Source organism: Lycorma delicatula, chromosome 8 (assembly GCF_047948215.1).
Source record: "Lycorma delicatula isolate Av1 chromosome 8, ASM4794821v1, whole genome shotgun sequence".
In the NCBI taxonomy this organism is placed as follows: domain Eukaryota; kingdom Metazoa; phylum Arthropoda; class Insecta; order Hemiptera; family Fulgoridae; genus Lycorma; species Lycorma delicatula.
In genome coordinates this window covers 16,470,206-16,482,999 of record NC_134462.1, presented here as the reverse complement: position 1 = coordinate 16,482,999, position 12,794 = coordinate 16,470,206, and the positions used below count along the sequence as shown (strand labels likewise).

The 12,794-nt window shown below is 31.6% G+C and overlaps 1 protein-coding gene across 1 annotated transcript in view; it reads left to right on the top strand.

Moving 5' to 3' along the window:
- LOC142328905 (uncharacterized) overlaps positions 1–12,794 on the top strand; it is a 376,489-nt gene that overhangs the window by 194,301 nt on the left and 169,394 nt on the right. Inside the window, exon 4 of the mRNA XM_075373045.1 lies at positions 2,654–2,739. Within this exon, the coding sequence (XP_075229160.1) occupies positions 2,654–2,739 (86 nt within the window). The remainder of the gene's footprint in view (positions 1–2,653; positions 2,740–12,794) is intronic.

The window sequence follows — 12,794 nt, the reverse complement described above, 5'->3', positions numbered from 1 at the left end:
AGTGAAATCTACCTCCGCCTTCCGGCGTGCCGAAAGGATTTTTTTTTTAAATGAAAGAAATATATAATTAAATTTAAGTAAATAATTTTAGGAAGAAAGCTGTGCACTTAATTTGAGATTTATTTTAATATTTTAAATTGTTTTTATCATTATATTATGTTGTCACATTAGAATAAAGTAATATAAATGTTTAAGAAAAAGAAATATTATAACGGTTAATCTGTTTGAATTTGCATAATTCTGAAAGTTAATTTACATCTTTTTAGTTAATAAAATTCTTTCTATATTTTATTTTAATTACATTCAAATCATCATTCTTATACGACATTACTCGTACTTACCTTTTTATTATACATCCAAACGGCTTAACGTTTTTGTTACGATAATCGAAATTTAAAGTAAATACTATTAAAATTACTGAAAAAAATATGTGAAAGATCATGTTTTCATTAATATTTTTATGTTTATTGTTGACGATTTTATTCTTTTATTGTTTATTGACGACTCTTAAATGAATTTTCAGCGGTGAAACATACAAAAACGAATTTAGTAAATCCCCCTACCTCGAATCGATTTACTTTTCGGTATGAAAACACCACTATCCAAGCTCTCACGTAGAAGGCAAATATATATTAAACGGTCGCCATCTTGGTTAGGGTTGTCAAAGTTTTTTACTTCAAATATTTTTTTTTTGTTTTTTAATGCCTTTTAAAATGATGTATCACAAGCAACCTTACCCTTTCCATTGAAAAACAAAAATTATATATATATATAAATATATACTAGCATACCCGTCACAGCTTCACCCGCGTTATGTGGTTACTTGCATTTCCGGTCTCAGTAAGTTTTTTTTTATTTTACGTTTTTCAGTCAAGTAAATAGAGGCAAGTGCAGTCAGTCGCGTCGCACACACAGTAAGACAGTGTTAGTTGAACCGCCGCGCCGTAAACCGTCGCACCATTAAAAAAATGAAATTCAAAAAACCCGAGAATGGTTTATAGATATTTATCTGAAAAGTGTTTTGAAGTCCCGATCTAGTGAATATCTCGTTTAGTACAATCGAAAATTGGGAAAAATTCCAAGCATTGTTCAAACATTTTTACCTTTTTTTAATCCTTTTTAAGGTTGAACTTCGCAAATACTAGAAATTGGTTTTTAAATATTTACATGAAAATTATACATACCAAAAATGAAGTTGATATCTTCATTTGTTATCGAAAAATTAAATAAAAAAACTAGCCGGGTTTCAAAAAAAAATTAAAAATTCATTTTAACCCTTTAAACTTTGAATTTTTAAATATCCTATTTTAGTAAGCACTTACACTGCAAGAATAACATGTATCAAAGTTTCATCAATCGATCTTCAGTAGTTTTTACTGTGTGTGTTCAAGTATCAGTCAGTCAGGACATTTTCTGTTACAAATACAGATATACTAGCAACCCCCGTCACGACTTCCTCCGCGCAATATGGGTACTTGCGTTTAAATATGGGTCGTCGCGGTCAAATTATTTTTGTTTTATGTTATTTAGTCAAGTAACTGAAGGCAGGTGCAGTCAGTCAGGTCGCACAGACAGTATTAGTGGTAGTGGCTGTCTTGGTTGTGCCGGCGCGCCGTACTCATCGCAACCCTTAAATAAATCGAAATTCAAAAATCCACGAAAATGGTTTTTAGATATATATCTGAAGAATATTAACAAACCTAAAAAATAGAGCATTCACGTCGCGATTATTTAGCCGATCATAGAGAATATTTAGCCGGTCATGGTTCGCTTCGCTCGCCCTTCCCGTCTAGCAGGAGGGTTCTGCCCCTTGGACCCCGCTGTGTTCATTAAACTCAGGCTTGTTAGAATAATAATGATGAATAAAAATTTAAGTTGTACAATTTATAAAAAGTATCAATTTTAATTTCTTCAAAGCAACAGTTTTGTCAGTACAGGACCCGATATTTTGAGTGATCTAAGAATGTGGGTTTTAAAACAGTCGGCATCCGTCTTAAAACTATTTAGTTATAAAACTAGTTACCCGTACTTCGTATAGTCTGTCGTCAGTAACTCTGTCAGAAGTGTCTTTACTGGTGCAGATATATATATATATATATTTTTTTTTCCAGTTTATGTATGTATTCAATTTTATTTCTATGATTCTGGAAAATATTTTTACTTTCTTTACGAATAAACAAATCCTCGTATTATGAAACAAAAGCAGATTCAGCCAAGCGGATATTTGTTAAGTAATAGAATTTACAATTACTTTTTTTTAATACAGAAATACAAAAAAAGAAGGTTTGTGAGAGTTGTACCTTTTTTATTAAGTCCTACACTGGGTGGTAATAATTTTAGGAATTAACATTTCTTCTACGTCAGTTACGTAAAAATAAAAGACATATTTTTTCCTGTTATAATATAATCATAGTTATTACTTTTTAACGCGATTACCATTTTAAAAATACGAGTAAAGAAATGGAGTTAAATCAACCAGAAAGGTTTTGCAGCCACTCTCCAACAATTTTATGATATTTTTTTAATATTAAGTAAACGGCATAGAATATAACAGTACGGTTTCTTTATATCTCTTTGAATTAAGTTAAGTTACAAATTATTTTTTTAATACAGTCTAACTTAATTATACATGTGGGTTTTTTGCTTTTTACAGCTACGATGACTTTTAATTTGGTGGCTTTGGTATGTGCCTGTTTAGGAGTATTAACATGCCTTTTATTAGTCTACGCAATTTATACGGTAAGTTAAAAATTTTGTATTTATTTCACACATGAATATTAAATTAAAATTTAAGTTAATTTTTTAGTACTATATCCATTTTCATATAATATTTTCCATAATTCACAAGTTTTTCTTAAACTCTTATCCTAGTGTGTTGCTTTTTGTATTAAAATTACAGCTTATCTCAGTAAATATTCTGAATATTTAACTACGTATTTAGTTTTTTTGTTGAATTTCCTTACTTATCTACCGTAAAAAATTCCACACTTTTTTCATTTAATTAGGAACTACCTTTAAAGCGTTTTAACCTCTTCAAGATTTTAAGAGAAAATATATCAAAAATTGAAAAATATCGATTGTGATATTATAAAAAATAATTATATTATGATGTTTTCAAGAACCACAACGCTAAAGTGATTAGATTAAGTCATTACAAAACATGTTATATGAATTACAGACACAAATAAAAACAAAATTTTTTTTCAGGTTTTATAACAGGAAAGGATGCTTTCTCCTATTGTATTTGATATATTGGAATTATAATTATCAGATAATAGTTAGAAACTACATTTTATAAGCCTGTAGTGTTTACAAACTCTAGGTAGAGTATGCGGATGATTTGGCAGTCCTTGTACAGGGCAAGACGGGATTGGAGGTGCAGGAGAAGGCCAATATGGCGCTTGCAAAGATACATGAATGGTTGCAAGAAAAGGGACTTATGTTATCAATTAATAAATGTAAGTTCATCACGTTTACTGGTAGAAGAGTTATAGAACGTCTGAACATTGTTGTGAATGGACAGGAAATAATGGAGACAAGCTGCCTGAAATATCTTGGAATTCTCTTTCAGAGAAATTGTGCCTTTTCTGAACATATTAATAGTATATGCAATAAAGCGGACAACATGATAAAAGGGTTAAATATGATCATGTCAACAAAGAAGGCTCCTAGAGCGTCCAAAAGAAAGGTGACAGCATCGGCAGTTGTATCATCTTTATTGTATGCAGTGCCTGTATGGTGGACTTCATTACGAATCAAGAAAAACAAAAGTAGACTTGTGAGAACGCATAGGAGGCTGTTGCTGGGAGTGGTTTCCGCTTACAGAACAGTCTCCTATGAGGCACTTTGAGTTTTGGCAGCAGTACCTCCAATCGACTTAATGGCTCATTACAGGGTAGAGATATCGCAAGGACTGGAAACTCAGGAGACTAAGCATAGGCTGATCAGTAGGTGGAAAGAAAGGTGGAGAGAGGTAGGACCTGCTAGCAGGACAAAACAGCTAATCCCTGACCTTGAGATTTGGATCAATAGGAAACACGGGGAGGTGGACTTCTTTTTGTCGCAGTACTTTACGGGCCACGGTAATTTTAATTATTACCTTCACAGAGTTGGGAGAAGACAAACGCCGGCCTGTATGTACTGCGGCATTGAGGACGATGCAGACCATACCTTCAAGGAATGCATCAGATGGATACAAAATAGACGGGACACAAATTTATCAACGATGAGACCTGAGGAGATTACGAGTAACATGCTACATAGTGAGGACAATTGGAAAAGAATTGAAGGAACTATCAGGAATATAAAAACGAAGACGAGAGGAAACTGGGCTTCTGAGTGAATAGATTAGGGTAGGGTGGATAGCCCCATTGGTGTGGGCTGGCATGCTTAGGTGTGTCAGTTCCAAGGATCCGCTGGGGACTCCGAGGGAGAATAGGTCTATACAAGTGTAAAAGACCCATCGATGCGTCACGACTTTCAAAGGTATGGCGTAGCGATACGAAGGGCAAATGAGACTCAAAAGACCTGACCGGTGGGCCCACCTGCCTTGCCGGACATACAGCCGGTAGGTGGGGAGGCCCATTAGAGTATAACAGGCACTACCCACTACCCTGGGTGGCGTAATACCAACCAGTCGGACCGGCCCAGGGGAGCAGAGTCAAAAAAAAAAAAAAAGGTAGAGTAGGCCTCCGTGGCGCGAGTGGTAGCGTCTCAGTCTTTCATCCGGAGGTTCCGGGTTCGAATCCCGGTCAGGCATGGCATTTTCACACTCTACAAAAAAACATTCATGTCATCCTCTGAAGCAATATCTAATGGTAGTCCCGGAGGTTAATAATATTAAAAAAATGTAGTTTATTATCCACATTGGTAGTGAAGTAAGGAATTTTTAAGTTTTTTAAAAATATTTTCTTATTCGACAATATTTTCTTTTCCGGGGTATATAATTTTCTACTGTTGCTGCAGAAGCACATCTCTAAAGGAAGAGTTTAGAGAACGGTCAAAACTTTGAGTATAGGGTTTTTGCAAAGCCAAAGTTTCAAAACTATTATAACAGAAAAAAAAATTATAAAGATTTCAAGAAAGTGCAACAACATATACTCTTCAAAAATGTGTCAAAAAAATTGTGTATACGAGTCGTTCCAGGCATTAAATTTTGGGCTAAATTATAAAAGGGTTATATTTTTAAACATTTTTTTAATTTTTTTTATACTAACCTAAAATAATTCGATAAAACAATTGTAATACTTTCCATGTATTGGTTATTTATTCTTGTACAGCAGAAAAATAATGATAAATGATAAAGGTGAGGGGTGAATTATGGTGAAATTTTATTGCATCATTATTAAAATTGTAATATTTAATTTTTTTTTTTTTTGTCTTCAGTCATTTGACTGGTTTGATGCAGCTCTCCAAGATTCCCTATCTAGTGCTAGTCGTTTCATTTCAGTATACCCTCTACATACTACATCCCTAACAATTTGTTTTACATATTCCAAACGTGGCCTGCCTACACAATTTTTCCCTTCTACCTGTCCAACCAATATTAAAGCGACTATTCCAGGATGCCTTAGTATGTGGCCTATAAGTCTGTCTCTTCTTTTAACTATATTTTTCCAAATGCTTCTTTCTTCGTCTATTTGTCGCAACACCTGTTCATTTGTCACTTTATCCACCCGTCTGATTTTTAACATTCTCCTATAGCACCGCATTTCAAAAGCGTCTAATCTTTTCTTCTCAGATACTCCAATTGTCCAAGTTTCACTTCCATATAAAGCGACACTCAAAACATATACTTTCAAAAATCTTTTCCTGACATTTAAATTCATTTTTGATGTTTTTACATTTTGATGTAAAAAAATTATATTTCTTACTGAAGGCTCGGTTCGCTTGTGCTATTCGGCATTTTATATCGCTCCTGCTTCGTCCATCTTTAGTAATTCTACTTCCCAAATAACAAAATTCTTCTACCTCCATAATCTTTTCTCCTCCTATTTTCACATTCAGTGGTCCATCTTTGTTATTTCTACCACATTTCATTACTTTTGTTTTCTTCTTGTTTATTTTCATACGATAGTTCTTGCGTAGGACTTCATCTATGCCGTTCATTGTTTCTTCTAAATCCCTTTTACTCTCGGCTAGAATTACTATATCATCAGCAAATCGTAGCATCTTTATCTTTTCACCTTGTACTGTTTCTCCGAATCTAAATTGTTCTTTAACATCATTAACAGCTAGATCCATGTAAAGATTAATAAGTAACGGAGATAGGGAATATCCTTGTCGGACTCCCTTTCTTATTACGGCTTCTTTCTTATGTTCTTCGATTATTACTGTTGCTGTTTGGTTCCTGTACATTTTAGCAATTGTTCTTCTCTCTCTGTATTTGAGCCCTAACTTTTTTAAAATGCTGAACATTTTATTCCAGTCCACGTAATCGAATGCCTTTTCTAGGTCTATAAACGTCAAGTTTGTTGGTTTGTTTTTCTTTAATCTTCCTTCTACTATTAATCTGAGGCCTAAAATTGCTTCCCTTGTCCCTATACTTTTCCTGAAACCAAATTGATCTTCTCCTAACACTTCTTCCACTCTCCTCTCAATTCGTCTGTATAGAATTCAAGTTAAGTTTTTTGATGCATGGCTAGTTAAACTAATTGTTCTGCATTCTTCACATTTATCTGCCCCTGCTTTCTTTGGTATCATGACTATAACACTGACGGAAATTCCCCTTTTTCACAAATATTACACACCAGTTTGTATATCTATCAATCGCTTCCTCACCTGCACTGCGCAGTAATTCTACAGGTATTCCGTCTATTCCAGGAGCCTTTCTGCCATTTAAATCTTTTAATGCTCTCTTAAATTCAGATCTCAGTATTGTTTCTTCTATTTCATCCTCCTAAACTTCCTCTTCTTCCTCTATAACACCATTTTTTAATTCATTTACGTATAACTCTTCAATATATTCCACCCATCTATCGACTTTACCTTTCGTATTATATATTGGTGTACCATCTTTGTTTAACACATTATTAGATTTTAATTTATGTACCCCAAAATTTTCCTTAACTTTCCTGTATGCTCCGTTTATTTTACCAATGTTCATTTCTCTTTCCACTTCTGAACACTTTTCTTTAATCCACTCTTCTTTCGCCAGTTTGCACTTCTTGTTTATAGCATTTCTTAATTGCCGATAGTTCCTTTTACTTTCTTCATCACTATCATTCTTATATTTTCTACGTTCATCCATCAGCTGCAATATATCGTCTGAAACCCAAGGTTTTCTACCAGTCCTCTTTATTCCGCCTAAGTTTGCTTCTGCTGATTTAAGAATTTCCTTTTTAACGTTCTCCCATTCTTCTTCTACATTTTCTACCTTATCTTTTTTATTCAGACCTCTTGCGATGTCCTCCTCAAAAATATTCTTTACCTCCTCTTCCTCAAGCTTCTCTAATTTCCACCGATTCATCTGACACCTTTTCTTCAGGTTTTTAAACCCCAATTTACATTTCATTATCACCAAATTATGGTCGCTATCAATGTCTGATCCAGGGTAAGTTTTGCAGTCAACGAGTTGATTTCTAAATCTTTGCTTAACCATGATATGATCTATCTGATACCTTGCAGTGTCGCCTGGCTTTTTCCAAGTATATATTCTTCTATTATGATTTTTAAATTGGGTGTTGGCAATTACTAAATTGCCAACAATTTATTTATTTTATAAAATTTTTAATTAACCAAAAAATGTTTGAAAAATTAAAAAAATCGATATCTTTTAAACATTGAACGGGTAAAAAAATTATTCTGAGTTCGAATACTTATCATTTTTCAAACGTTTCAAGCAATTTTTTTAATTTTTTTATTATGATAATTGTAACAGGGTCTAAAAGGCTGTTGTTTAGAGAAAAAAAAAATTATTTTATTTTACGTTATTAGATATTTAACTCTTTTTTTCATAATTTTAAAAAGCATATTATATAGCCTAGAAAACTGGACATAAAAAATTATATTAATAATAAAAGACATCAGTGAGAATATAATTAAAGAATAAATAAAATTTTGCAATTTTTATTGGCCAAAGGAAATAATAAAAAATATAATTTAAACTATTCGAATTAAAAATTTACATTAAATAATACTACGTAGTTTATAGTACTACATTAATAATAATACATAGCAATTATTCTCTAAATAAAAATGTAATAAAAAAATGATTAAAAAATTAATTTTGATAATAAAAATATAATTTAATCAAATGAGTGAAATCGGACCCAATATTTTTAATTGAAGATTTTAAGGTCATTAATATTTAAAGACCTTATAGAACATTTGAAATAGAATTTGTCAAGGATAAAGACGGAGAATTTGTGCAACCCATTTCCGGTCTTTTCATTATATTATTTTCAATAAATTAAACTCCATATTATTTACTTATTAATTATTTCATTAATCAAAGTTATTAACATCAAATCAAATAACTAAGTCATCAAATTACTTGGTAATTTGATTACCAAGTAATCAAACTTTATAAATATTATTAATGAATATTTTCATATTGAATGCATGATAATTCTTTCTTCATCTAGTGTAATACAGGATATTTATGTAAAGAATCGTATAACTACGCTATTACATATGTTTTTTCTTAATTCTTTTGATTCATTATTAAAAAGTGACTACAAAAATACTTGAGTACACTGCTAACAAAATTTCTTCTGCCAATTTTATTCTTTTCAACTTATATTTTTTCTACACAAAATTTCATTTTATCTTAAATTCTGTATAATTATTAAAAAAATTGTCATAAACTTGGCCCTATCAGCATTTCGGTGAAAGTGATACAAATTTTTGCCTCAGAAAAAAAATAAATTCAGTAAATGAACCAAATGTATGGGAGACTTCGAATAATAGTACACTTTTTATGTATGAGATTGAAATAGGGAAAAAACTATTCCATTATTTCAAAAAATAATGAAATTATAATGTAAGCTATATGTGGCTTTCAACGCAAATGGAAAAAAAATTTACATTCAGTTTTTTTATATCACCCAACTATTTATTTTCTTTATCACTTTATTATAACATAACACTAACGGAACTTAACATGGGTAAAAATAAAATATTTCTAATGAAAGTACCAGTTTTTAAAAATATTGAAAACAATTTCTTCGAAATTTTTGAAAAACAAAAAAAAACAAGTTTTTTTTGTTTTTTTTTTTAACTATAATTATTTCGATCTACCAGTGATTTAGAAAAAAAAAACTGTTCGGGCACATATACATAGCACATCCCCGACAAAGTCTTAACTTGTCATCGAAAAACAGCTGATTTCGAAGTCGAGAGTTCTAAGATTCAAATCCTAGTAAAAACTTTGAAACGGGTTTGAATACTAGATCGTAGATACCGGTGCTCTTTAGTGGTTGGCTTTCAAATAAATACACATCTCAGGAATGATCGACCTGATACTGTAGAAGACTACACTTCATTTACGTTCATACATATTATCCTCATTCATCCTCTGAAGTAACACCTTACGGTGGTTCTGGAGGCTAAACAGAAAAACAGAGCGAAATAACAAAGTATTCAACAATCAAATCTACTTTGTTGAAGAAACGGCTTTATTTTATAACAATAATGTAAAATTTATAATTTTTGGGAAATAGCTTAGTAACTTTTGAAAGATGCAATGTACAAAGAAACTAAGTATACCGTTTGAATCGTCATAATTTGTTTAATTTGTTCTGAAAAATGAGACGCAGTAAATTTACAACTTAGCAGTTGGAAATCACTATTAAATTGTGTTATTAAAACGGGTCTCATAGGCTAATTGCAGGTACAACTTAAGACACAGAAGTGGGGTCTCATAGCAGTCTACCTGATGTAAGTAAAATCTTAGATCAATATTTCTAAAATAAATGGCAACCAATTAATGAACTGGTTGAAATAAATAAAAAAATCTAACTTTTTAAATATTTTTATTAAATATTGCCTATATTGAAATAAGTTCAACAATAAACATACGAATAATATTAATATAATGGATGTATAGGGTTAAAAATTCACTTTCCATTTAACCAGAATACGTTTGAATATGTTGTGGATTTTTATTTGAAAAATTCTTAGTACTCGTTTGATAAATTTAAAAGAATCCGTTATTTCTTTTTTATAAAACAGCAAGTTTTATACGCGGATTTATACGCGTATATAATAGTGAAAGGGAAATGGTGAGAGAATTACGGTTGAATGAAGGAGCGATAGAGAGAATGTATATATTATGAAAATATTTTCATTAATTGTCAAACAAATTTCATATCGGTACTAATATTTATTTATCTCATATATTAAATAAAACACATATTCATGATGAACATATATTTTATTTTGCCTTTCTTTGTTTCTTTTAATTATTTATACTTAAATTATTTGATCAGCTGAAAGCTATTTTATTATTATTAATAATACATTATTAATTTGTTTTTTTTTTAAAGGAATTTAAAGGATTTCCTCTTTTTAATCTTTTATTCAAATTAATCATCTATATATATATAAAAGCGCGCGCATGTGGTGTTATTCCATTAATTATACCTTCGATTCTGTTTTTAATTCACTGATATTGATAACCTTCGTTACGTACTGTCTAATAAACCCTATCTTTGACAAACCCTCCCCCCCCCCAAAGATAAAAATTTAATGGCGCAACATCAAGAGATCGAGATTGTCAAAGAATTGGTCCATCAAGCCAAATCAGGGAATTGGTCCCTGATATATAAACCCCTCAATGGGGGTGTGCCATCTTATTGGAAGTAAACGTTAGGTTACCGTTGTTAAATTTATGGAACTGCATACTTCTGTAATATGTTTAGATAATTAGCGCTAGTAACCGTTGACTTGGCGAAGATGAATAGACCAATCACTTCATAAGAAGGTAACACAAAAATTAACGTTTGAGGGGTGTTAATTTTTGGGCTATCACGTTGCATTTGTCGTACGGTATGAAGGTTCTTCCTTTCTTTTTCCTGTTATCCTTCGGGAATTACGCTCAGGTATTACTTAAGAGGATGAATGAGGATAATGAGTATGAGTGTAAATGAAGTGTAGTTTCAGGTTGACCATTCCTGAGATGTGTGGTTAATTGAAACCCAACCACCAAAGAACACCGGTATCCACGATCTAGTATTCAAATCCGTAACAACAATCCGCGCAACTAGGCCTTTACTAGGACTTGAACGCTGGAACTCTCGACTTTCAAATCATTTGATTTGGGAGGACGGGTTCAACACTAGACCAACCCGGTGGGTATGAAGGTTCTTCTTACCCTAAATCCAATAATTATGACAGTTAATGTGACCAGAAACATGGAAGACAGCTTCGTCAGAGATGATTATTTTTTCTAAAAACGCATTATCTTCGTTCACCTAATCAAAAATATCCACGGCAAATTTGTAACGGCGTGGTTTATTGTCATCTTCAATTGCACGTACCGATTGAATTTCGTATTCGTGAAGTTTTAGGCGCTTGTTTGGAACCTTCACGATTGTCAATTGCTGAATTTCCAGTTCTAAACTCGCATGAAGATTCGATTTAACCGGTCTTCTCTAAAACTTTTCTCTTACTCGATCCACAACTTTCTCATACATGAGAGATCAGCCAGCCCTTTTTTTCGTGTACTACACTTCCTATAAACTTAAATTGCTGATACCGACGTTTAATACAGTCTATTAGGAGTATCACGACTTTACTCTAAATGAAAATGTCTACGAACAGTAATAATTGATCCGCTTTCATGAAACCATAATTGCTTTTCCCTGTACAATAGCCATTGCTCAACTGACGAACCCTCCGGTCATTACACCGCGCGCCAGAGTGTTCATTCGCGGTCGTCAGTAACTCTAACATCTCTAACGGCTAAAAAGGAAGTGCTCTTTTACTTTCATAATGCGCTTACATTCACATAACGGGTTGTTGCTTCAAAACTCCTTGAACTACGTTTCGAAATACTTCCAAATGCGCCGTATTCAACTGATTTGTCTCCCGTGATTACTTCCTCTTTCCAAACCTGAAGAAATGGCTCACAGAATGAACATTCACTTGTAATAATTAGGTAAAAGCTGAGACAACCGCTTATTTTGCATAATTGTACAAATTGCATTATACTGAGTGTATTGAAAAATTGGAAAACTTTGGTCTAAATCTATTGAATTGCAAGGTGTCTAAGTTGAAAAATAAACGTTTCTGAAATATTAAGTTTTCTTTTTCAGGAAGAATTTTCCGAACAGCCTTTTATTAAATTTTAATTTATACGAAAATGGAAAATGAAAATAATTATTATAATATTAAACGTTTTATTATTATTTTATTATAGTAAATAAATTTATCTTATTATAATATATAAACTGAGCTGAATAATAAGATAGTTTGTATATAATTTTCTCGTCTAAATATTTTTATATATTTAATCTAAATAAAAATTCTCAATTTTCAACGTATATCTTCTTAAGCATGTGTAACATAAAAGCTTGGCTTTCTTTAGTGTACTGTACGTAGTAATAAAAATATTTACTATGTATTATTACTGAAGCTATGCTCTTATAAATATATTAATTTTCTTTAACATTATAAATATTTTTAAAGGATTAAGAATTTATATACATTAAATTCAAATTTAAATTCTATTTGATATTGATAAATGTAATATTGTGAAAATATTATATTAAATACCGAAATAATGTATTTTTCCTTTAATTTTAAATATCATAGAAAAAGAGAAAAAGTGATATATAATATATTTATGATAT